Source organism: Aethalodelphis obliquidens, unplaced genomic scaffold (assembly GCF_003676395.1).
Source record: "Aethalodelphis obliquidens isolate GAN/ISIS:26980383/991018 unplaced genomic scaffold, ASM367639v1 scaffold12, whole genome shotgun sequence".
NCBI lineage: Eukaryota > Metazoa > Chordata > Mammalia > Artiodactyla > Delphinidae > Aethalodelphis > Aethalodelphis obliquidens.
Window position 1 is genome coordinate 30,726,648 of NW_020837956.1, and position 26,352 is coordinate 30,752,999.

Genomic DNA, 26,352 nt, shown 5'->3' on the forward strand with positions numbered 1-26,352 from the left:
TATATATAATTATATATATATATAAAAAGGGGTGAGAAATCTTTTATATTCTCAATTTTAAAATGCAAATGACCAGTCAAAAGAAAAATTAACCCCTAATCTAGTTCCAGAGATCGAATGTAGTTTTCCCGTATTAGATATTTAAAATTTTGTTTGTGTTATCTCCCATTAACAGAGGCAATTTAACTGAATATGATTTTTGACTTGTTAATATTTCTATTTTGAATCTGCTCTTCTGTGGTTATCATGACCCAACTAATATAAAGTAATTTTAGTAATTCTGCTTCGACTGGAGAAGCGATTCATGATTTCCCTAGTCTTGATTCTTTTCCTGTTAACTGAAAAGTAGCAGTCTTCCTAAATGGAGAACGCTGCTCTGCTGTCAGTCAGCATTTATTAGGTACCTCCATAGTGTCAGGCTCTGTGTCACTTAAAAGTTGATATTCTTTCTCTAAAGTGGTCCCTCGATCGTATGGGTACTCAGGTTTATGACTGGAAATATTCAGGTGACTCCTTCCTGACTAGACAAGAAGAATAAGAGTTAGAGATAGTTGATACATAAATCTCCTTCATTTCCTTTTTCTTCCAAACTGAAAACCCATGGCATTTAGCAGGAAGTTAATTTTTAAAAGTGAAAATTTATTTCCCTATTGCAAGTTATATTTCTCCTAGAATTCCAGATATCAGACATACCCCCCCATTAGCATCCATTTAGACTTATATTTTCATGAGGTAGTATTAGAATTTTTTTTTTTATGAAAAAATTTTCTTGGAAGTTGGAATCATTAATTTTGCCTCCTCTAGTTCACTTCCAGCAAGTAAACTGATTAGAATTCTTCGAATGTCTGACCCTGAAAGAGGACAAACTACGTTGCCTTTCCGACCTGTGTCTCAAGGAGAAGAAGAAGACCGGGGTTGATTTACTGTGGCTGACTGTGCCACACCCTCATGTTGAAAGACGTGTAAGGGGAGACGCCCGGGACTATGGGAAATAAAATGAAACTAAAGACATTCTGCGGCGGAGACTCACTTATGTATCTGACACGATAAGCCTAGAAGACCGGCCACAGCCCGCAATTTAAAATTATAATTACTTTGCTTTGAGAAAATCAACTTCATAGTACTGGTTTTAAATCTTTTTAAGTTTGTTTGTTTTTCATTTTAACCATCTACTTTTATAGATTCTTTTTCAGAAGTTTAAAATTTTGTACATATGTACATGTACATATCTGTTTAGTTTGGGTTCATTTCTATAGTATTTTGTAAGAATTAAAATAAAGATTTGCTCACCCGGTTATATTTAGTTTTGCTTTTCCAGAATATTACATTATTCTCATTGCAGGGCGTGGGGCAGCGCCCAGGCGGGCTGTGAACAGGGACCAGTTTACAATAGATTCATTGTCTGTTTTGTGCTTATTAATGAGGAGGGACCTACACAGGACCGTAGGAACTTTGGTCACAATCCCTGCACAGGTCATTTTTAACCCTAGAGATACAATTGCAGACTGGGACGGTAGTTTTAATTATTGTGTTTCATCACATTTAAGATGCTCTCTGTTAAGGCACGTTCTCGGAGCTTTACTAAAGCACTGCCAGTCCTGACACGGTGCCTTTCTCTGAGTCCCTTAACCATCATCCACCCTACTAAGTGTCCAGCCTGTGTCGGAACTGGGTTATGACCCACTGGTGCGTCCTGACCTGCAGTGTGATTGCTTGCTTGCTTTAAAGTCCCGCAGTTTGCAGTCCAAAGCATCTCAAGCTCTGGCTCAGTCGAGAGAGGACACAGGCCAGAGGGACTGTGCAGACCAGGCTGAGGAGAGGGCTGGGGAAATCGGGGCAGAGGACAGCTCCCTTATAAGACACACCCTGATTTTAGAGTTGTTCAAAAGTGTGCTCCCTAGAATGATAAAATACAGCCTGTTGTAAGCAATGGTATTTATGAACTTTTTTTAAAAGAAAACATGAGTAGAACTCCTGCTTGCATTCTCTACGTTTGATACTAGGATTAGTGCTGACCTTTTTAGAAAGACGTGGATACCAACAAGAAGAATTCCCTATATTGCTAGCAATAAATATTTGTGAAATTGAAAGGAAGTATTTTAAGAAAAAGACGGTATTTTAAAATCAGCGACACTTCTGTAGTTACTGAGAAAAACTGGATTTTGTTTTTGGTGAGGGGAGAGAGTCTAATTTAATCTTAAATTGAGATCCATTGGTAAATGAGAAGTCCAGAAACTGTGCTTTTCTAATCTGAGAATTTACAGAGAGAGAAGATGTGTGCCGCATGTTTTAAACATCCTCCACGAACAATACAGAGTCTGATTTTTTTAAAGGTACATTTATAATTCATTTGTATCAAAACTATTTTAACATACATGTGCTTTTTAAAATAAAAAAAATGAAGTAGAATATACCAAATGCATACATTTTATTCGCTAAACAATTTCAGTGTCTGAAATTTTGTGGTAGTTTTTTAATGTTGTGCTTCTTAATACAGAATGGGAAGTGGAATCCTCAGGTATCCAGGCATCTCTTGTTGAGTTGAAGATTATTCATTGCTTTGGCCTCACAAAGTTTGGGTTTCAACTATCGTAAGTGAAAATATTTTCAATTAATATTCTAATTAATGGTAATATTAATTAGAATAAAAAGAAATTGCTTTTTTGAAATATGTGTAACTTCTAAAAATAAAACTTTAAATTTACCTGTAGTTAAAGTCATCCTTTTGTGAATTGGGGAAGATATTATAATTGACAGAATCAAGCCTCTTCATGAATAGTGACTTGAATACTTCAGAGAGATGACTCTTCCACCCCTGGTTTTATCAGCAGGGCAGGAATGACTGAACTGAGTCGTGAAATCCTGGGGAAGAAATGCTTCCTTGGACCTTTAAATCCTACCTTTTCATAACTTTGGGTTAGACATGATTAAAATCGTTCTTAAAAATGACAAATGTGGGGCTTCCCTGGTGGTGCAGTGGTTGAGAGTCCACCTGCCAATGCAGGGGACACAGGTCCATGCCCCGGTGCGAGAAGATCCCACATGCCGCGGAGCGGCTGGGCCCCTGAGCCGTGGCCGCTGAGCCTGTGCGTCCGGAGCCTGTGCTCCGCAACGGGAGAGGCCACAGCAGTGAGAGGCCCGCGTACCACACACACACACACACAAAAAGGCACCAGGGAATGGGAGGAAGGGAGAAGGGAAAATCTGGAAAATACTTCAGAAGAATGCAATGCCTGAATCTGTAGTGTCGATGATCAGTATGAGTAACAATATTACTTAAATGTTGTTTTATTAAAACTAATCACATTTGTCTTTTTTTTTTCATTTTCAAAGAATCTCTCTGGCTGCTGTGTGAATAGGTTAGGATTAGAGTTGGGCAAACATGGAAAGAGCGAGCAATCTGGAGGCTTTTGCAGTGATCCAGGTCAGAGGTCATGGAGACTTGGACCAGAGTGGTCGAGATAGAAGTGTTCAGATTCGAAGTCCAAAGGCAGTGAGACTTGCTGATGAGAATACAGTTGACCCTTGAACAACACAGAGGTGTGGAGCAGTCAGAAATTCGAGTTTAATTTATAGTTGGCCCTCCATACACACGGTTCCTCCTGTCCCCCTTCTGGGGCCTGAAAAACCGCACGAGTGGTGGTGTCATTCCCAGAGCTAGGGAAGATGCGGGGCGGCTGTGGAGGAGAGCGATGGACGGCTGGTGGGGAGACGTACAGCAGCTCTGATCTGAGCAGGCAGCATTTGAGACAACCATTTAGTTAATCGGGTATTTGATGGGTAAGTTTACGTTGGTAAATGTAAGAACCTGAGAAACAGTAACATAAGGTAAGAGTCTAGAGATCTATATTTCGCCTGCAAAATGCTGGGAAGAACCCAAATTGCATGCCCAAAATATTTGGGAAACTGAATCGCTTACACAAAAGGACCTAAGGGAACAGTGTGTCATTTTATTTAGAAGCTCTAGTTGACTGTCATTTTCTCACTAAACCCCTACACACCTGGTGCGGTAAGGCTCTCTGAAGACGTCTATTTAAGCGTGTGTTTTACTTCCTGACATGGTTTCCAACGGTGTGGAGGAAATCAGCATCTGGCCTCTTTAAGAAAGTGGTTCATGTTATTCATCTAGAGACCGTGACCCTGAATGAGGGAACTACAGGGAAAAGGAAGCTTTAAAGCAATATGATTCCCCTTTAAAAACAGTTTAGAGTTATTTAAGAAATAAAAAAGAGGAAATATGGAAACTGTCTTCTAAACACAGAAAGAGTTCAGGTTAGAATAAAAGTAAGACATTTGGGGGCATTTTCCTTTCAGAACAGCAGCAGGAGTTAAAGAGACCAAAATAGTAGCTGAGTATAAGCTGGAACTGATAGAACCCAGGCCCACTTGAATGATGAGAGGATGCCCACAGCTGGTCCTCTCTGAAGGGACCACAGGCTGGGAGGGACACTGTGGTTCTTGAGGATGCCCGTTGCTGAGGGTGTGTGTGGGTGTGGTTTAAACGGAACTCAGTTACAGAAGTTGTGTTAAACACACCCTTCAGTTCATGGCTCACCTTCCTCTCTGGTTGCCTCAGAGCAGGTGAATGCATTTTGTATGTGGAAGAGATGTGAATTGTGGCTACAGGGCAGACTGTGGCTGATTGTTTTCCAGAGAGGGTGGAAACATCTCTCCTGTTCTTCTAGAAACTTGTAACCTATCAAGACATAGAGTTTAATTTCCTTCTTGACTATGAATAGGTTTGTGACTGTGTTGTAACCAATAGAATGATGGAGAAGTGTTACTTCATGACTATTGAGGCTATAGGGCAGGAAAGAATATGAAACTTCCAGTTTCTTAGCAGGAATACTTGTGCTGGAGACCTGAACCATCAGGCAAGTAGTATGACTGCTCTGAGGCCTCCATGCTGTGAGGAAGAACAAACTAGCCCATGTGGAAAAGCCCTGAGGCCCTCTCAACTCTCAGCTGCTCCAGGCACCTGTTGCAGCTCAAGCTTCCATGTGACTGCAACTGCACGAGACACCCCCAGCTAGAATCATCCAGGTGAAGCTTCTCGAATTCCTGACCCACAGAAGCCATGAGGAATAATAAAATGACTGCTTCTACTTTAAGCCATCACATTTTGGGGATAAGATGTTACGATGCACACCCTGGAAACAATTCTAGTGTGATATTTGCTTTTATTTTATGTGCCTTTTGTGTACTTTTGTGAGAATGTCTTTTTCATTTATATATATTATATGGTGCAATAGATTTTATTGTTTCTTTTTTCCCCTTTCAGCCTTGTAAAAACATGTGCTCGTTGCTGTGCCTACATCAGTTTCCAGCTGGAGCCTAGTATGCCTCAGGGTGCACGCACCACGTCTTACCTAGTCCTCTAGTCATGAGCCACTAGGTTGCCTCCAGCCCCCACTCCAGAAACAGAGCTGTCACGGACATCCTGGGACAAGTCCCCATACATCCTCCTGTGAGAGCTTCTTGGGGCAACAAACCCAGGAGTGGAAATGCTGGGTCAGAGGACATATGTACACTTACTCTAACCAATACTGCTGGACTGCTGTCAGGACCCTGCCCCAGTCGACACTAGCGGAGCAGAGAGAACTAAAACAAGCACAAAACGTTTGTTTGCTGGCCCAATTTCTACATTTTATTTACTTATTTACCAGTGAGTCTGCTGAAGGGTTTGTTTTCCATAAGCGCCCCAAGTACCCATGTGGCTCATTTCCTTCACTTGGGTCTTCCATTAGTGTCACCTAAACAGCCTATAGGAAGTGGCCACTGCTGCATCCCATCACTCTCCCTCCTTCTTTATTTGCTATGCTTTTCTTCATAGTTCTTACAGTTAGACATTTGTGTGTGTGTGTGTGTGTGTGTGTGTGTGTTTATTGTTTATTGTCTGTCTCCTCCCATACGAATAGTGTTGGGTGCACAGAGGGTGATCAGTGAAAATTTGCTATGAATTCATCGCCTGTAGCTTGACTTAACCAAGTGCCTTTCCAAGGAATCTCCCCAGCTCCTCAACCCACCCCGCCCTCAGCCAGAGGAGAGCACATTGGGAGGCACAGAACGTCTCTCCCTGCCTCTACTTTGGACTCACCAAGCACAGGGGTTAATGGCACCAGGACATCCTATTAGCACTTGGGACTGTTCTCTCTGGGGACGGAAGTTTGTTTCTGTTGGGGTTTCGGGTACTGTCGTTGCCCTGAATGTTTGTGGGGAGGTTTGCTGGCTCCCAGTTTCTTGCTGAATGGATGAATGGAATCATCAGGCCCTGGTCTGTGGTCTCATCTAATGCTCCTAAGACAGACAAAGGAGGAGTATTTAGAAAAAAAGGCGCTCCATAAAAAGAGTAATTTAGCACTGTACTGTCTGATACAATAACTACTGGCTACACGTGGCAAATTAAATTTAAATTAAGATAAAATGAAAAATGCAGTCCCTCAGTCACACTAGCTGAACTGGAAGTGCTCAAAGTTCACATGTAGCCAGTGTAGGTACAGATGTTTCCATCATCCTAGAAAGTTCTACTGGACAGCACTGTAGAAAGAAACGGTCTCATTCAGGCTTGTTCTGAAAACGCAGGCCCGCCTTTAGACTTCCTGATGGAATCTCTCTGCCTTCCTTCCTCCAGCTTAAAAGGGTCAGGATTTTGTTCCACCGTTAAAACAACGAGTACACTTTTGATTTGGAAAGACAGCCTTTTGGAGGACGCTTCTCAGTCAGCTAAATGTGTCCTCCACGTAGTTGTGTCAAACATAGCGCGTGGTAAGCACCACAGTCACACTGAGAAAACGTATACTGTCATATAGTGAGCATTTTTTGAGAATAAGTTTTATGTTTTATTTAAACTTTACACGCCGTATTAACTGTCCCTCTTTTGAGGGCCAGGATGAAGCATTGGGAAGTTGCTAAGTCTTTGAATTCCCAAGTTGTGTGTTCAAAGGTAAATTTAGTAAGTTGTTGCTATTGACCCTTGACAATTATGAACATCTGTTTCAAATTTAAAATTCTGCGATAAGAACTGAGGGAAAAAGTCAAATGTTATAAATTTATTTGGGACATCTATTGCCACCTCTTTGGAAGCCTTTGAAAATTCAAGCAAAATCAATACACATACATCTTTTTTTTAACTTTCAATAAATAATATCTTTGAGTATATGTATATATAGATAGATAGATTTAATTAATGAGTCATTTAGCAGTGTTTTTAAGTTTTATACTGCATTAATTCCAACACAGCTCTTTCCAGATTGATAGGATGCAAATGAGGTAAGAATTAAGGCAAACCTAAACGGCATGCAAATTTCGTACATTTATATTCACTGATAATACAAGCTCTTGTGTGTGGACCACACAGAGGAGTCAAGGGCCCCTCTGTGTGCCTGTCCAGTGCTATTTTACAGGAGAATGGTGACACAGCTTATAATTCAGTTACATTACCGTGAGGGTTTCAGTGCTACTAACATTATGTAATCAAGGAGACACGAGCATTAGCAAAACATGAACAAGAAATCATACAACTCTTTGCAGCACATTTCTGCCCAGGCTTTGGAGGAGAAAGGTTTTTTTTTTAATGAAATGATATCACACATATCACATTGTGGCAGGTTGTTTGTTTTATAATATATGCTTTTAAAATTCATTAGCAAATGACATTCTCATGCACACAAGTGTTTCAAACACAAGAAGCAAGTCCATTTATAGGTAGTCCAAGCAATATTTGTGTGTGTGTGTGTGTGTGTGTTAATAGCTGCAGACTGAATGGAACATTGAGACTTTTGTGCAGTCCATAGTGTTATCTCTGCTCATTTCTGAATGTCGCACTGCAGAAGTAATACGATGGAAGGGTCGCTCTTTGCAGCTTCTTTGAATTCATCCAGTGTAATCTGGTCGTCTTTGTTCTTATCCATCTTGCTGAAAATCTTGTCTACTCGCTGCTCAGGCGTGAGCCCATCCTCATTCATTTTCATCATGATCACGGTGCCCACCATTTTGTAGATAGCCTTGGGAAAACAGGAAACAGACCATAAAGTTCTCCTATGATAGGGTAAAGAATCTAAATCTACTTCAAAGGACTCCTTCAATGGTTTTAAGTAAGATAGTGGTGTAATCAAACCTGTGTGAGTCTCATGACCAATTGGCTAGAGAAGAATTTCATGTGATTCCCAGGTTTCTGACTGGAGGAAGTGATTATGAAGGGTAGTGGTGAGATCAAGAATAATGGATTAGGAACAGGTTCAGGAAGGAAAATGATGAGCTCAGTTTTTGTGTGTTTTTTTGCGGTACGCGGGCCTCTGACTGTTGTGGCCTCTCCCGTTGCGGAGCACGGGCTCCAGACGTGCAGGCTCAGCGGCCATGGCTCACGGGCCCAGCCGCTCCGCGGCATGTGGGATCTTCCCGGACCGGGGCACGAACCCGTGTCCCCTGCATCAGCAGGCGGACTCTCAACCACTGCGCCACCAGGGAAGCCCCGAGCTCAGTTTTAAACATTCTGAGTTTGAGGTCAGATGAGAGGCAACAAGCTCTACTCCTTGGAGATTTAGGAAAAGGTGAAGTGTGGTCCCAATTTACAATCTTTTAAGAAAGCAAGCAAGGTGGACCAGTAAAATTTAGCCCTGAAAGAAGTTAGTTTAGGGGGATCTGTGAATCAGGGACTCTGTTCATAAGTCAAAGAACAGAGTAGGAAGATTCCATTTTCCAGTTCAATTAATTGTGCACAATTAATTCTCAAAATGGGAATTAAATGTAGAAATGAGTTTCTTTCCTAGGAAAGTGCCTTAAAAAAATAAATGCTCATCTCCACAAAGACTTGCAGGGGAATATTCACAGCAGCTTTTTAAATAATGGCCCAAAAGTGAAAACAGCACAAATGCTCATCAACTGCTAAACAGATAAACAAAATATGACATATCTGTAAAACTGAATACTATTTTAGCAACAAAAAGGAATGAAATACTGATACATGCTATAGCATAGATAAACCTCAAAAAAAGAAAAAAAAGCCAGATATAAAAGGCCAAACATATATTGTACGATTCCATTTATATGAAATGTCCGGAAAGACAAATCCATAGAGACAAAGTAGTTTCCGGAGTCTGGGGGCACCAACAGGCATGAGGGACCTTATTGAGAGAATTAAAATGTTCTAAAATTGGATTACAGTGATGGCTGCATACTTCGGTAAGTTTACTAAAAATCACTGAATTGTAAAGCTAAAATGGGTGAAGTTATGGCCTGTTAATTATGACTCAATAAAGTTTTAAAGAATGCCAGTTAGAAAGAGTAAACCATAACAAGAGCTTCATTGAACAAGTAAGATGTCTATTGAGATAAAATATATTTTGTTTGCTCATTTTTGTAATTAGAGTGTGTTGATTTATGGTAGAAAAATATCTAGGACATTTGACTTTAAAAGAAGCAGACTATTAGGACTTCCCTGGTGGTCCAATGATTAAGACTCTGTGCTCCCAATGCAGGGGGCACAGGTTTGATCCCTGGTTGGGGAACTAAGATCCCGCGTGCAGCATGGTGCCACCCCCAAAAAAAAAAAAAAAAAAAGAAAGAATCAGACTATTGAAATTTCATTTGAGGGACAATTGGTAGAGGGGGTCCTGATTAACCTAGAAGCCTGAGTGGTATGTGAGGGAAAAGCAGACATGCCTGGACTTTAAAAAAGAGACAGATGGGTCATCCGCACGCAAGCTGCTACTCTCACTCTGTCCTCTGAAGGGTGAAATGAAAAGGGCTTAAAGGAGCAATGGGTAGGAAGGCTGTTAGCACGACAAATGCACCATTGATGAAGACACGGCAAAAAGAAATGTAAACCCACAAAGTCCACCCTGGACCACATCTAACAGCTCTGAACATGGCCAGTTCTCATTTATCGTCTCCAAGATGCAGCCCTGCACTGGGATCATGAACATGACAACCAGGAAATGACATGCCAGATGCAGACTCACACTTCACACCAACCTAGGCCAAGGGCATGTCAGGGTCAGAACTAAATATGAACGTGTTCCCTGACAAATGTAAGGAATCCCTGTAGGCGCATGTGCTTCATGGGGTGCTCCGGCATGCAACGAAATATGTAGCACTGTCTTCTCTGAAAAAAGGATGTGTTATCACAGGTGCTTTCCCGGGAAGAAATAACTGTCTCAGGTACTCTCTTATTCAACCAAAACTTGTGGACCCATTAGGCCTGTGCCCAACACTCCAGGGCAGATGCACTGTCCTTCATTGGGGTTACGTGGCCCTTGTTGGTCTCTCCTCGCACTGACCCTCCCCCATCACAGCACCTGCCTCACTCTGCTGTCATCGTCTGTGTGGACACAGGCCCTTGGGTCAGTGAGCTCCTCCAGGGTGGGCACTTGTGTCTCTTCACGTCTGTCTCCCCTCCACCTTGCAGGAGGTTGGCACCTGCAGAAAAGCTGACTACAGGCTACAGGAGCCTAGAGGGTGGTGGGCAACTCTGGGGTGAAGTGGGCCAAGAAGACTTCTTGGATGTGGCAAGATAACCTAGACCTTGAAGTGTGAGAGGATTTGGATGGGCCCAGAGCCCTGAAGGACATTCCAGGGGAAAAGCATGGTAGAAGCAAAAGTGGCCAGCTGTGCGTGTGCAAGAGTGAGGGGCCCTGGATGGACGGTGAGGCCAGAGAAGACGTGCAGGCAAACAGACGTTGGCCGGACCAGCTGTCAGAGATCTGTGTGCCTGTGCCTGACACAGAGGACCTGCTCTGTAAGCCTTTTGATCAAATGAATGAGCAGCTCCTGAAGCGCAGAGATGCTGTAAAGACTGTATCAGTTATTGATACCTTGGTTCTGGAAAGGTAGCTCAGCAAAGGAACCTAGAGGCCAGAAAGGGTGCCAGGTGCGGGTGCAAAGGGCCAGAAGTTGGTGAAAATACCGGAGGTGGAGACGGGGAGCCACGTGCAGAGGGAACATGAAGGTGACACGGCTGATTAGAAGGAAAGAAGCTGAGAGTTGAGGCGGATGATATTTCCAAGGGAGACAGAGCCTCGAGAGCTAACTGCCGGTTACTGAGCATTTCCTCCATGAGAGGAAGTGTGCCATGTGCTGAATCGTGACCACAGACTTGGGGCGTAGGTTTTATTACCTTTATTTTTTCACGAGGACACTGAGGCTCTGGTGCCCTCAAAGCCCTGTAGTCGGGAAAGCAGCAACGCCAGGCCTGACCCTTGCTGCTGCTGGGTTTTCCAGTTGACTTGGGAAGGTAAGTGGGTACCAAAGGGAGAAAAGGGACTAAAGATGCCAAGGGAGGGTGGGTAAGTGGAAGGCAGGGCTCCAGAGGCCACAGGAGGAGCGAACTGCGCTGGGGAGCCACCCCAGGGGAGGAGAGTGAGTGTAGCATGGTGGTCATCTGGGGATTTGGTCACTTGGGTTTTGGCTACTGTTTCTTCCCATCAGCCCCCAGTTTTCATGTGGGGATCCACCCTCCCCGATCTCAGCTCTGTGGTCTGGACGGGGCCTCACGCCAGCTCCAGGATGGGACACTTGGCTTTGGCCTGTGGCAAGTGGTGCATTTCCCCCCTTGGGTCACACTGGTCGGTGCAGAGGTGGACACACACGCTGAGACAGTTGGTCAGTGAAAAGGCACTGATTCATTCATCAGTAATTGAGTGCCCACCAGGCTCCAGGACTGTTCTAGGTTCTAGGGATACAGCAGCGAGTGAGGAGAGTCCTCTCTTGACAGTGCTTGCGTTCTACCATGTGAGGTTATTGGGGGCAGTGATAAATGCTGTGACAAAAAATCATGATGGTAAGAGGTTAGATAGCCCTGGGGTGGGGCACGGGCACTCTTCGGGGAGGGGAACGCAGGGAGGAAGCCCTGCCGGGAGGTGAGATGAGGGCAGAGCCCTGAGTGGAGTGAGGGGCCCGGGGAAGGGCCCTGGGCAGAGAGAGAGGACATCAAGGCCCTCACGTGAGGCTGTGTTCTGGGAAAACCAGGAAAGCCCAGGCATCTCGAGCACGGTGTGTAGGGAGGAGTGTGGAAGATTAAGGTCAGGGCAGTGGGCAGGGGGTCCTGGGACGTCTGCACAGGCAACTGAGAAAGATGCCTGTTCCCATGGAATGATGGGAACCTGGGGGCCGCGGGCAGGATCTTGTGCCGTTGGAGGAATGGGCAGTGGAGGGAGCTGGTCTGAGTCAGAGGGCGGCGTCCAGAAGGGCAGAGCTAACACAAGGGCTGGAGAAACTGAGTCCTGATACCATCCTTCGCACCCACTAGGCTTACGTTTATGGGAGATGTCACACTGTGAGCATGGCTGAAATGGCGATTGACAGCCAGGACCCAGCAGCTTGGACCTGTGACATTTCCCAGCGCCTCGACGGAGCAAGGGAACAGGGACGGAGAAGTCAAGGCCTGGCAGGGCTCCTGGACGGGGGTGGAAGGGAGCTGCCGTAGGGCTGTGCCCCAGGGAGCCTCTTCCCAGGGGTCTGCCTGCCGTGCCCACAGCAGCCCCGGTCCTGACCACACCCCAGGGGCCGCTGCCTCACCTCAATGATCTCCAGCATCTCCACGCGGGTGATCTTGCCGTCGCCATCCAGGTCATACATGTTGAAGGCCCAGTTCAGCTTCTGCTCAAAGCTGCCCCTGGAGGTGATGGACAGGGCGCAGATGAACTCTCGGAAATCGATGGTGCCGTCTCCGTTCTTGTCGAAGGTTCGGAAGGCGTGCTGGGCGAACTTGGAGGCATCTCCATACGGGAAGAACTACAGAGCAAAACACCCAAGGTCAGGTGTCGGGAGGGGACGAATCACAGGCTCCCGACTCAAAGACCACCGCTCGCTGGCTTTCTGCTCACAGCCCAGGCTCTCCCAGCCGCCCGGACAGGGTTTGGCCCAGCGCTCAAGGCCAAGGGCTGGCCCAGGGAGGCCATCTGCCCCGGATGTCCTCACTCCCAGGCCCCTCGCTCTGTCCTGTGGGTGAGGCTGGGGACACTTCTGGGTTGGCGGGGCTTGGATTGGGGCCGCTAGGATTCCACATCTGCGGCTTCGGAGCCGACTTCTCTCCCGCAGGGGGTGGTGCTACCTGGATTTCCACGTGCCTCCGGGTGTGACAATCCAGGTCCACCGTGCGCGGGGCCCGAGCGACATGACCCCGACCTCCGGCCAGCAGCTCCCCCGTCCCCAGCCCTCAACAGTCTCTCTGGGTGAGGGTCCGGGGTTTGCCTCCTTCTTACAGGCACTTTTTTTTTTTGGCAGATCATTTAAGAGCCACTAAAAATAGAACATGACTGGGCTTATTTCTGAGAGGCATAAAGAGGTGACTTCTCAGAGCCGATGGGGAACTGTAGGAGACCGAGGATGGGCACAGGAAGGGGAGTGGGGGACAGACCCCACAGGTGGTGAGAACACAGAGCCCGAGGCCGTGGCCCCGGCCCCAGACGCGCGTCTGGGCTGGTGACACACAGCAGGGATCCCGGTCTGATACCTGACCTTCTGCCCCAGCAAAGCTAAAGGACATTTTCCAGGTGGAGCACAGGAAACCAGAGAATAACCCTCACCCCATCCCCCAAACCAAACCAAAGCACACCACGACGTGGTGTTTTAAAGCAGAGAAGGTGTGTATTGTTTCTGGACGAATAAATCCCGCAAATACAAAATCCAAAGCAGATTCCTGAGTATGCCACTGGTGCTTCTGTTCCTGCGTAGGTGTTACCACTTGCTAAGCGGGCCTGGCTGGCCACACACAGACGGCCAGCATCGTGCCCCCTCTGGGCTGTGTCCTCGTTCTCGCCGTACATCCTGACCTGGGGCTTGCTGAGCTCGGCTGCCCACTCCTCCTACATTGAGAAGCACACCGGACAACAGAAAATTTCCCTCCAGAAGCAAAATAAACATTTCATGTCAGGAGCCAATACAGGCAGGCCAAGGACAAGGCAAGTGTTCCAGGGAGGAGCTGACGTCGGCTTGTATTTCAGTAGCTCCCACTTCCAGATGCCAGGATCTGTTCTGCCTGCTGTTGCTGTGGGAGAAACCACCCCAGAACTTAGTGGCTTGAAACTGCACGAATCATTTTATTAATCTCAGAAAGTAAAAATCTGACAGGCTCTTCTAATCAAAGAACTTATTCTGTGACTACAGGCTTCACGTACTCTGAACTGTCCTTTCCTCGTAACTCTCAGGACACCAAATGTGTGTGGGTTTTTTAGGTTTGTTTTATTTTTTTCCCCTCACAACAACCAATTTTCCAACTGGCCGGACACCAGCTGGGTGTCCTACAGTTCAATTCAATTCTGACCCTGCTGGAGTTACGGCAGACCCCAGAGGGTAAGGGTTCAGTCCCACAAGACTGCGCCCACCTTCAACAGCAGTCACAAGTCCCAGGTTGCCACCTGTTCCTCTGAGAGGCCTGCTACGAAGTTGCAGGATTCCCACAGCCCCTCCTCAGATTGGATAATTGGCTAGAACGACTCCTTATTTACTACTAAATTCAGGAAGGCACTTTAGTTACTACTACCAGTTTGTCATAAGGTTACAACCCAACGGAGGAGATGCATAGAGCAAGGTGTGGGCATGAGGGTGTGTGGAGCTTCCGTGCCCTCTCTGGTTGCACCGCCCTCCCAGCCCTTGGATGCGTTCACCAGCCTGGAAGCTCCCCCAGCCCCGCAGTTTGAGGGTTTTTATTGCAGTTTCACTATGTAGGCATAATTGATTCAATCATTGGCCAGTGGTGATTGAACTCAATCTCCAGACCCTTTCTCCTCCCCGGAGGTCGGGGCTGGAGCTCAAAGTTCCAATTCTCTAATCTGCCGTCGTCTTTCTGGGACCAGACCCCCTCCCAACCCTGCCCCAGTCCTGAAGCTAGGGGTCCTCCAGCCACCAGTTATCTCATTAACATACAAAAGACACTGTTATCACTCCAGAGATTCCAAGAGTCTTAGAAGCTTTTGTGTCAGGAACAGGGGCGGGGGTGGGGGTGGGGTGGGGGGGTGGGGGGGTGGGGGTGGGGTGGGGGGGTGGGTAAGACCAAATATGTATTTCTTATTCTCTCTCAGTATCATATGTGCTCTGCGCGTGAGTGGTCTTCACCTCTCTCTAGGGGTGTGCTGTTCGCTGCTGTGTCCCCTGCTTCACGTTCAGTGGTCTTGGGCAGAGCCGGTACCTGTGAAATAGCCCAAGAACAGAGCAGAGTGTGCCCCCTGGTGGATTCCCAAGTCTCCTTAGGCATGTTTATCCATCAGCCTTTCTACACGCAATGACATGAGGCCACTGGGTATAATTTTTCTCCATCCACGTAGGTGTCTGGCGATGTAATCCTTTACCCATCTCCTACCTCACAGCAGACTTTTAAGTTAAGGGCTATCTGACAGTTTTATCTAAAAATAACTGGGCACCTTAGGTCAGTATATTAAAAATTAATTTAGATCAGGAAGGCCTTGAGAAAAAAATCGATTGTAAATTTTGAGCTATAAAAGTTACATTGTGCCTTGCCGAAGGTCTATTTACTGACTTTTATAGCCAACATGTTTACTTTGGAAGAACTGAGTGTGTGATCAAGAGCCCTCAGATACCTGGAGGGGTTATTTCCTTTAAAAATTCATCCTATCATGTTCCGAGTACTTTAAGTTTTTCTAATCAGGGGAATGATCCTTCTTTTGATGAAATAATTCAACTCTGGATGGATCATCGCAGAAAAATGAAGCCTTACTCCCTTCAATCTCTGTAGGAAGAAATCAGGGTCTTGAACTCATATTCACTTCTCTTGGAGGAAAATAGTGCCTGAGAAGTACAAGAATTTTAGGGGTATTGTTGCTTGAGGGGTGTTTTGTTTTATTTTTAAAATTCAATGTATTTTGCTTCAGCTCCTGCATTAAATATTGGTGTGGAAATAATTTTTGGTGGTCTTAATAATCTAAACCTTTTAATATAATAGAAAAAAAGAATGGTGAGGTTGAAAATTTTTAATATATATAATTATATATATTTCACTTACATCTTTGTAGTTCAGGCTGCTATAAAAAACTATCATAGACTGGGTAGCTAATAAACAACAGACATTTATTTCTTATAGTTCTGGAGGCTAGAAGTCCAAGATCAGGGTGCCAGCATGGTCGGGTACTGGTGAGGGCCCTCTTCTTCCTTGCAGACTGTCGGCTTCTTGCTGTGTCCTCACATGGTGGAAGGGGCAAGGGCACTCTGTGGGGTTTCTTTTATAAGGGCACTAACCTCATTCATGAGGGCTCCACCCTCATGATTCTAAGCACCTCCCAAAGGCCCTACCTCCTAATACCATCATTTTGGGTATTAAGTTTCAACATATGGATTTGGGGGACACACAAACATTCAGCCCATAGCAACTTATTTGAAAGAAAATTAATTTAGTTATGAAAATTTTCAGAAACTATATTAGATAATCTAACATAGCTAGTCTTCAAAAAATTTCCAGCCTCTCTTTTATGCCTATGTATACACACAAACAGAGTTTCTCTACTTTTGGTCAAAAATGTTGTATCAAGTGTATCCTATATTTCCATTAAAAGGAAAAGAAATCTTCATCTGGGAAGCAGCTGCAAATGGTCAATTAATGCCCACTGATGTGAATCCAGGCCCCAAGCCAGGAACCCTTCTGACCCCAGAAGCTGTGTGGTATGGTTCCTGGAGAAATCCTTTGGGGTTTGGCACCTGTGGGGCAGCCTGTCCTCCTGAGGGTGTCCAAGAGAAGGCTCCTCTTTGAAGGGCAGGGTTTGGGAGTGGAGCAGCGTCTGCTCCAGGTTCTGGCCAGCAGAGCCCTAGGCTTAATTCTGGGGGTGTCAGGGAGCTGGCCAGTCCCCCAGGCTCCCTGGCTGGGGGTGATGGGTGGCTGGGCCAGTGCCCTGGAGGCAGTCTTCCCAGGACTCCCTACAGCCTGCTTTCTCAGGTCCTGTCCTTGCCCCTGTGCAGCCCACAGCTCTTTTGCTCTGACACTTGGGGGGCTCAGAGCCTAATAGCAGAAGGTGGGGTCAGAAAGTAGACCCTCTGTCCCGGGTGAATTTTGGCCCTGCTCGTGAGACCCTGACCCCGAGGCCACACAGTGATGTGTCCCCGTCCCACCACAGACACAATCCTGTGCTCTGGTTACGCTCTGAGGGAACGGGTTCTAGAGGCTGCTGGCCTCGGGTGGTGTAGCATGATGTCCGTAGGAAAATGTCACCCTGGTGCTGAAAACCAATTCACAAGTGAATTTTAGGGGCCTGTCCTGTTTCTTTTTTTTTCTTTTCCAAATTCTGCCTAAGTATAGGCATTTTCTTTCTTTTCTTTTTTTAAAATATCTATTTATTTATTTGGCTGTGTCAGGTCTTAGTTGTGGCACGCGGGATCTCCATTGCAGCATGAGGGATCTTTCATTGCAGCATGTGGGATCTTCACTGCGGCATGCGGGAACTTTCATTGCAGCATGTGGGCTCTCTAGTTGTGACTTAGTTGCGCCGGCTTAGTTGCCCCGCGGCATGTGGGATCTTAGTTCCCCGACCAGGGATCGAACCGGCGTCCCCTGCATTGGAAGGCGGATTCTTAACCACTGGACCACCGGGGGAGTCCCCCTGCCCTGTTTCTAACTGGGGCAGGATCGCCTGTTTGTGGAAGGCAGATGGAATTACCCGCGGATCATAAGTGCCCTGTGCTTTCCTGTCTCTGTCTTTGCCCACACGGTGCCCTTTGCCTGTCGGACCCTCGCCTACTGCTCAGTTCTATCTCCTCCCCATCATCTGAAGTGAAGCCCGGATGCCACCTCCTGCGGGGCCCTTCTCTGCAAATGCAGCCTGATGTCAACACCTCTCTCCTGGCATCCGAGTTATCTTTGTACATGCGGCTTTCCTCTGCTGGACCATACATTCCTTGCTTCGCTCAACTCCGTGTTCTCTGCACAATCTTTGTTAACCAAGTGAAAGAGCCTTTGCTTGCAGAAAACCGGCAAAGCCTGCAGTGGAAGGTTCCTCCGAAGATGAGAACCTTGGAAACGAGGACAAAGGAGTTGAGAAAAGGCCACCCCTGTGAGGTCTCCTGGTTCTCCCGTGCTCAAGCCCACATTCAGGCCAAGACTAGTAGAGAACAAGGAACCCACAGCCCTGCTGCCCCATCTCGAGAGAGGAAGTGGAACGAGGCTTTCTAGTTGGGTTCTAGGGACAGGGCTTCTCAGCAGATTTGCAGGGGAGGTCTGGCGTGACAGAGGGCTGGTATGCATGCCGGCCTCCTGCTGGCTGACAAGCAGGACAAGGGTGCCCTTGTCCCATGGCATTCCCTGGACTGACTTCTAGAAGTTTCTGAGATAATTCTTCTGGGCTGCACATGTTTCTTTCCTGCTGACTCCCCCTCCCCAGGATGCCTGGAAATGAGGGCTGCCAGGTGTACCTGCCATCAGTCGTGGGGAGCTGGGCAAAGCAGGGCTGCACCCCTGCCTCCTCTTCCTGGAGGGGGTGGAGGGAGAGGTTTCCAGGACCCTCCACTCAGACTCTCAGCAGAACCCAGTCAGGTGGGCACAGCCCGACGGTGGGGGTCATCTGCCTGCAGAGCTGGGTCACGGACAAGCTCCCTGTGCCCACTCTGGCCCCGCTGAGGAAAGTGGCCTCAGAGTTCCCATGGACCGCCTCCTTCATCTCTCATTCAGTGAGCCCCCTGCAGCAAGGGCCCAGCGGCTGGAGACTTCCTCTGCTTCTCTCCACATCCCCTCTTCCCGCCCACTTTCCAGCGGGAGGATCCACAGAGGTAAGCCCCGCTCTCCCTTCTGCCTCGGCCAGAGCCCGCACGCCCCCTGTTGATTCTGACCACAGTCTCCCAACTCCTCCCGCCTCTGGTCTCCTCCAGGTCCGATACCCAGGCCACACTGACCATCCTGCAGTGTGGCTCTGATTGTGTCATTTCTCTTCACGTGAACCCTCAGTGGAATCAAGTGCAAGCTCCTTTGCTTGCCATTCAGGGGCTTCCATACCTGACCCGATGGTACGTGCCTTCAACATTGCACGTCCCGCTTCCCTCTGCTTTTGAGCTCAGCCCTTGGAGGCTCTTTCGGCAGACGCTGAATTCAAACTTCTCACCTGCTGTATGTGTGGCGCTTCGTGATTGCCCCAACCTGCAGGCATGTCTCTCTTGTTCTGTTCCTCTGCTTTACGCCCCTGAGCCTCAGCTATCTTCCCAGGTGTCACCAAACCTGCTCTTTGCTGTCATACTTCATAAGCCTTCCCTCTCTCGCCCATCTCACCTTGGCCCATCAAGAAATCCCACCTTTGCTTTACGTCCAGCTCAAATGCTCCAACTCCATGCAACCTTCGTGGCTGGACGGAATCTCTCTCTCTGCTTGGTTTGTGTATCACTTATTTCTAGATGACTGTTTCCAAACCCTCTGCCTTAGATCATAGTAAGTTCTGGTCCTGCCTGTGTCCCTCCTGGCCTGTGAGTTGTGTGTGAACAGAGGCAGTTGGCTCATCTCTGCTGCCCCACAGCTCTTTGCCTGGAGCCTCTCAGGGAGAAGCTCCAGAAATTCCCGATGAGTACGGGGTCTGTGGTCTTGTGTTTGTCATTGTGTCTTTGTATTTGTTGTTGTGTCACTTCTTTTAGCAGCTCACTTTCATCTGTGAAATGGGAATGTTGTGTTAACTAAACCCATTCATGCTCCTGTGAGGGAACAGAAGGGTTTTCACTACAGCTGAACGGTAATGAAACATAGTTTAAAAGTCCTCATTACAGTGTCAATTTTCCCATCCCCAGAATTCTCTATCCCCCTTCACTGCTTTATTTTTCTCCAAAAAGCTGACTACCATACAACATATTTTAATTACTTATTCATTGTCTTTCTTTCTCCATGAGAAATGTGAACTCCATGGGAAGAGAGCCCTGGCTGCTATGCTATTTTGTTCCCTGCCTAACCACACATAGAAGGTACTCGATAATTACTTAGTGAATGAAGGAGTGAACTAATTTCTTTATGAGGCTGTCCCGTAATAGGGAAGAACAAATCTGACTCCATATTGGATCTGTTTCTTTTACTTTAACTTTTGTATTCTGTTGCTTTTGCTAAAAGTTAAGAATGTTGCCTATAGCCTGAAATATACAGAACACCCCTTCTCAAGGCTCTGACCTTTAAGGGTGTAACACTTTCCCATTCATATAAAGATAAAAAGTTGCAGAACAGAGAATAAAATTTGTCTTCCTGGAAGTTTTCAGGAACATCACGACCTGACCCGACCTACCTGGACAGCTGCCAAAACAAAGGATTCTGACACCAAGAAGTTTGGGACAACCAACCACACCCCTCCCCTTTTAGTATAAAAGAAGGCTGAGTTCTAACTTGGGGAAGATGGCTCTTTGGGACGCCAGTCCGCCATGTTCTCCATCTGCTGGCTTTCCAAATTAAGTCACTATTCCTTGCCTTAACAACTCATCTCTAGATTTGCTGGCCTGTTGTGTGGCGAGCAGTATGAGCTTGGACTCGGCAACAGTCCTTCCTAAGGAAGTACTGCATAGTCTTGTGATCAGATACACCTTCAGCATCTCCTAAAATCCTCAAGGCAACCCAAGGGGATGGTTTGGTTGCCTTTTCTTTTACTTAGTAACAGAGAAGCAGGTTTTTAGGACAGACATTTAACACCATCTGTCATACCTATTTATTTAAGGGATTATTTATTTAGTATCTATTATTGAACTGTGAATCCCCGGAACACAAACCTATTTGCTCACCGTTGTATTCACAACACATAGCACAGGTCCTGCAAACAGCAGGTGCTGCCTACTACCTTGTCGGTGTCAGCTGGAAGGTAACCAGGCGACCAAACACTGCTGCTAAAAACTGTTACCGCCAAGTGGACATTTGTTATAACCTAGCCAGCTCTGTTCAATAGAACTTCGTGCGATGATGGCAATATTCTATAAGCCACACTGTCCAAAATGACAGCCACTGGCCATACGTGTCAACCACTGTGTCAGGTGCCGGGAATAAAATAGAAAAAAAGACAGAGCATTGAGGACAGTGGGGAAGTAACCCCTGAAATGTTACTAGAGTACCTGAAGAGCTGAATATTTTAATGTCATTTAACTTACGTATCACTTTCTTTTTTAAAAAACTAATTATTTTTGGCCGCACTGCACAGCGTGCAGAATCTTAGTTCCCCAACCAGGGATTGAACCTGCAACCCTTGCAGTGGAAGCACAGAGTCTTAACCACTGGACCACAAGGAAGTCCCTACACATTATTCATACTTTCAATAAGCAATCGTGGCAAGGGGGCTTCTGTATTGACTAGTATGATCTATGCTATGTCATTAGCTTTCACAATATTCCTGCCAAGCAGTTATCCGCAGCTCCATTTCATGGTCAAGGAAACGTGGACTCAGAAAGGTCCAGCAAACTCTTAAGTTCTCCTCCCACTGTGTCAATCTGTTGCCATTTTGCAGAGGAGTAGTAAGAACTGTTCATGCTCTATGGAGTTGGCTCAGTGTATCCACATCTGTGGATTCAACCCATTGCAGATTGAAATTTGAAATTTGATCCGTGGATGTGGAACCCGCAGCTATGGAGGGCTGACTGTACTAGGCCAGTTTATATAAGGGATTTGAGCATCTGAGATCTTGGTATTGGTGGAGGTCCTGGAACCAATACCCATGGACGCTGAAGGACCACTGAACACAAAACAGAAGGTAGAAAGTGAAAAATGTTCGTCGGCCTCGTCATTTGTTGGAATACTTTCATGATTTTCACGCAGCACTGGAATGAACTCACTTCTAATACTTCTAACGTGTGCTATTTCATTTAATCCTTATAACAAAACTTGCCATCGTAAGTTCCTTGTTGTGGACAAGGAAACAAGCTTGAAAGGTCAAGGCTTTTGCTCATGGTGCCTGGCTGGCTATGGGAGAGGCAGGATTTGAACGCAGATCTGTCTGGTCATTTCTGCTACATCTTTCTGTTTCTATTAATCAAGTATTAGCTGAGGAAATAAACCTAAGTTCACGTCTGATGAAACAAATTTGCTGCATTATGTAATTCTCAGCTTCCATCGCCTCTAATGCTTGAAATCCTTGGCTGTGTGTATTTGTGGCCATCTCCTGGCGGGATGATGTACTACATGGAAATTACTAAAATGCCACTGAGGGATCTTTTTCATGATTCATTCATTCTTTTAACTCAACAAACTTTTATTGAGCAGTTACTATGTGTCAAGCACTGTGTGAGGTGCTGAATAAAATAGAAAAAAATGCAAAGAATGTTAAGGATGGGGGGGAAATAGACACTAATCAATCAACTACACAAGTATAAAATTACACTACGATACAAGTGTATAGAGCCACAAACAAGAGTAATGGAGATGATCTTATGAGTTTGAAACTTAACAAAAATTTAGTGTGTGTGGTCCCCTTCCCCCACCTAATATTCAGGCGACTGATAATTCATTGCTCTTCATCATAGTTTAGGAAAGGTCTCAGAGTCTGAAACTTTCTGGGATTACACAAGCCTACACTGTATCCCCCTGTATTCCACATCCTTACTCGGAACTGACAAATGTGCAGGAGAGGAAAACCCCAGGAAATGCTCGTGTACTTGTGTCTCTCCCCAGGGAGGCAATAGGAGAATTTCCACAGATTAACCTGCCTGTTCCAAAGCCACAGCAGAGGTTTTCCTTACAGATAGTGAACCAAAGCCCCACGTTTCCATCTTTTCAATAATCTATCCAGTTTGAATATTAAAAGGTTTGTTTCCTTAAGAGATGGTGAATGACCCCAGACACCTCACGCTGAATATGCGTCTGTACCCCCAGGCCCTCCACCCGCAGTGCAGCACAGGTGGCTGCATTAAGAAATGGCCTCAAAACGCTGTGCTTCCATCCCCCACTCCATCCCTCTGCACCATCTTGCTGCGTATAGTTCATCCTTCTAGAAGTTGTACTAAGTTCCGAGAAAACATTGTAACATTTCCCATGAATCCTTCCGCTCTCCCAGTGTCACTGGTGCCTACCTCAATTTGATGGAGAATGCAGGTCCCCTAGAAGTTCTCTGCCTAACCTTCAGGTTGGGGAAGTTTTCACAAGCATGGCCTTGCCCCACTGTGATGGCTGACGTGGCGGCGTCAGGAGGGAGTGGCTGCAAGACTGCCAAGGAGGACGGTCTCTCTCCAGCTCCCAGCTGATGCTGGGCAGCCCTCGGACCTCAGAATAGGTTTCTGCCCATTAGTCTGCCTGAAATAGGGCTCATGATGGGATCAAAGGACAGAAGACCTCTCTGCTGCTCACTGTCGTGGAGAGGTCTGCCATCCAATCCCTCACAAGACACAGCCCCTTTTCCAATGTCCTCACTCGGGTCAATTCTGTTTTCCTTTGTTCTCAAATGTCGGAAGGCTATATTGTCTGGCTTAGGAACCCACCAACAGAATCCCCTCCCCAAGGGTGGAGTGGTCATAGGGAAGAACAAATCTGGCTCCACACTGGGTCTGTTTCTTTTACTTTAACCTTTCCATTCTATTGCTTTTGTTTCAAGTTAATCATTAAAGGGATGTTGCCTATGGCTTAAAGTAACAGAATGGCCCACCTCCAGGACCCCTGCCTCCCTTTCCTGAGCATTAAGCTAAAATACCTTTGTTTAAGCTCACAGGAAACATCCTGACCAGGCCCACCTGTGACTGGATGCAGGAAAGAAGAAATTAACGCATCCCCTCTGGAGTCTGGTCTGGCTGCAACCAGGAAATATTTGCAACAACTTACCAGCTTTTTTACTTTACTTCCTCACCTTCCCTTCTTTGTTCTAGAAAGGAAACTAAGCATCCACACGGAGCAAAGTGGTTCTTTGGGACACTAGTCCAGCACCTTCTCGGTCTGCTGGCTTTCCGAATAAAGTCACTATTCCTTGTCCAACAACTCGTCTCTCAATGAGCTGGCCTGTGGTGCAGTGAGCAGTATGAGCTTGGACTCGGTGACACAGTCTTCTCTGTTGCACCCCTGAAATATCGCTACTCTGCTTCCAAGGTCATCTTCCCTCACCTCTGCTGGAATTAGCTAGAGGCCTCCTCTGGGTAGCCTGGCTCAGTCCCGCCTTTCCAGGCCCTGCTACTAGAATAGTTGTTATCGTTTCATGAGAGCCTATCAGGGAGCGAGGCCCTAGGCAGGTCCTTTTCATGCGCTGCCTCAGCGGGTCCTTCAACACGTTTAGGACTTGAGGGCCATCGTTCTGCGTTACGTAACTGGCATAAGGTCATACCACTAAGTGGGGTGGGTGGGCTGGGACCAAACCCAGCTCGGTCTGCAGACACTGCCTCTCCTGCACCTGCCAAGTCTGCCTGGCCTTCAGCACCGAGATGGAGCTGCAATCCGTCTCCTGCACCAGGATCTGGAAAGGCTCTGCCCGTTGCACCCATCCCTCTGCTTCTTTCTCCCCACGTGTTCTTGCTGCTTTGCACTGTGATCACGGGAGCCTCAGTCTTTGTCATCAAGGCTGGGCCAGCTCACGACAGGCCCACAGGGAGCAGGCACCCACTATTAGGGACAAAGGAGGCAAACACCTGCCCCTCCTGGGGAGCATCCCCTCATCTCCAGGCAGCAGGAAAGGCTGGGCCAGGGGGGTGGGGCCCCTAGCTCTGGGGTAGGTGCCGCTGTGGAGGGAGAAGTACCAACCAAGCCCGAGTCTGAGGACTGCAGTCAGCCTCCTGGACCTTGGCTGTGGCTCAGTTCGGTGCCGATACTCTGTCTTCCCCCCAGGGCTGCAGGAGTGTGGTGTCCTTGAGACAAAGCAGGACCCACCTCGGGCTCACGAGAGGCAGAAGTGAGAGGTGAACCAAGTTCTGTCTCGTTCTGTGATATTAAAGAAGTCAGTTAACCCATCTGAACCTCAGTTTCCTCATCCACAAACCATGGCAATGCTACTTGATACCTATCACATAGAATTGCCATGAGATGCAGTGGGGACGGCACACGTGGAAGCCCTCTGAGGCTGCAAGGAGCTGGGCCCCCGGGGGTCGGAGGCTGCTTCCTCCCCTCCGTTTTCCCCTCGAGGCTGCCGAGGTGCATCCCATCCCCTGATGCTGGCAGATGGCACCTGGGTGAGCTGGCGGTTAGCGGTGGGGTCTCAGCACACACGCCCAGGGCTACCGGTCAAGCGGGTGTCCTTGACGATTAACTTGGTATCTGATTTTGGCTTTAGGTTCATCATGCCCACGAGGCCTCACAAGTCCAGAGGGAACTTTTTACACCCAAGTTGGCTCATGTCCACTTCCCATAACTGCCAATAGCATCTAATTGTTCTCAGGACAAGAAACAAAATTATCCCCAAGTCTCCGTGTCCAGTTTCGGGTCCACTCCTCTGCCCTCCGGGCTTCTTTCACCACCTGGGACCTTGCTGGACTCTCTACCACAGCTGTGGGACCTTTGCCATGTTCTTCTCTTTGTCTGGAAAGCTCCTTTTCTGCCCCAGCCCAGCTAATGCCTGTTCCTTCTTTAGACCCTGCTTCAATCTTCACGTTCAGAACGCCTTCTCTGAGCTGAGGTCGGAACCCCCCATTACACACGTGCAGGTCACCAAGTCTCGCCCTTGGTAACGTTTATCATCATTGTGAAGAAATGTTCCTGGCATGGCTTGTGGATTATAAACTAAATAGAGGCAGGGAATGGCCTGGTGTTGCCCGGCGCTGTGATCCCTGGTGCCTAGTACAGGGCCAGGCACACAGGAGGTGTGGGATGAACACGTGACTCTGCACAGCAGGTCTTTTTCAAGCCTGAGGAGACAGCAGCAAATCTACCCAAAGACCAGTAAAAGGCTTGAAATGTGTTCTGAAGGTTGTCTTAAGTCAGCCATGCTGAAGAAGGCTCTCCACTTGGCCTTAAAACTTGTCATTCTCATCACTGCTTCAGCCGGTGATTCATGAGGGCGTGAATCATCCCCAGAGCAGTACATGCACTTGGTCATACGGATGGGAAAAGGAGAGAGAGATTTCCCCTTAATTAGAAACGACGAACCCAAAAACTGTTTTCTGCCAAAGTATTCATTCAACAGATACTCCCAGAAGCCAGGTTAGTGCCAGGCTCTATGCTGAGCTCTGTTGGGGGGGGGAGGGGAGGGTGAGGAGGGGCAACGAGTAAAATACAAGATCGGGTCCCTGCCCTCAAGCAGATGTAACAAATCAAAGGTAGATGCAGGGCTTCCCTGGTGGCGCAGTGGTTGAGAGTCCGCCTGCCGATGCAGGGGACACGGGTTCGTGCCCTGGTCCGGGAAGATCCCACATGCCGCGGAGCGGCTGGGCCCGTGAACCATGGCCGCTGAGCCTGCACGTGGAGCCTGTGCTCCGCAACGGGAGAGGCCACAACAGTGAGAGGCCCGCGTACCAAAAAAAAAAAAAAGGTAGATGCAGCCCAAAATATGAACTGCCTTCCACATGTGGGCT

General features: G+C 47.2%; 2 protein-coding genes across 4 annotated transcripts in view; one reads left to right on the top strand and one right to left on the bottom strand.

Moving 5' to 3' along the window:
• Positions 1 to 6,997, top strand: part of SMC6 (structural maintenance of chromosomes 6) — a 77,017-nt gene extending 70,020 nt beyond the window's left edge. The window contains exons 27-28 of one of the 3 annotated variants that reach the window (XR_003434174.1): positions 2,498 to 2,591; positions 5,282 to 6,997. Coding sequence is in view for 2 of the 3 variants with exons in the window: in XM_027113780.1 (XP_026969581.1) it covers positions 805 to 919 (115 nt within the window). In the remaining variant the exon portion in view is untranslated. Of the gene's footprint in view, positions 1 to 804; positions 1,298 to 2,497; positions 3,009 to 5,281 lie in introns of those variants that run through there. The other 2 variants (XM_027113780.1, XM_027113781.1) reach the window with 2 other exon arrangements.
• Positions 6,998 to 7,029: 32 nt separating this feature from the next.
• Positions 7,030 to 26,352, bottom strand: part of VSNL1 (visinin like 1) — a 100,594-nt gene continuing 81,271 nt past the window's right edge. The window contains exons 3-4 of the mRNA XM_027113786.1: positions 12,514 to 12,729; positions 7,030 to 8,003 (exon numbers count right to left, since the gene is read on the bottom strand). Coding sequence (XP_026969587.1) covers positions 7,806 to 8,003; positions 12,514 to 12,729 — 414 coding nt within the window. The 3' untranslated portion in view covers positions 7,030 to 7,805. The remainder of the gene's footprint in view (positions 8,004 to 12,513; positions 12,730 to 26,352) is intronic.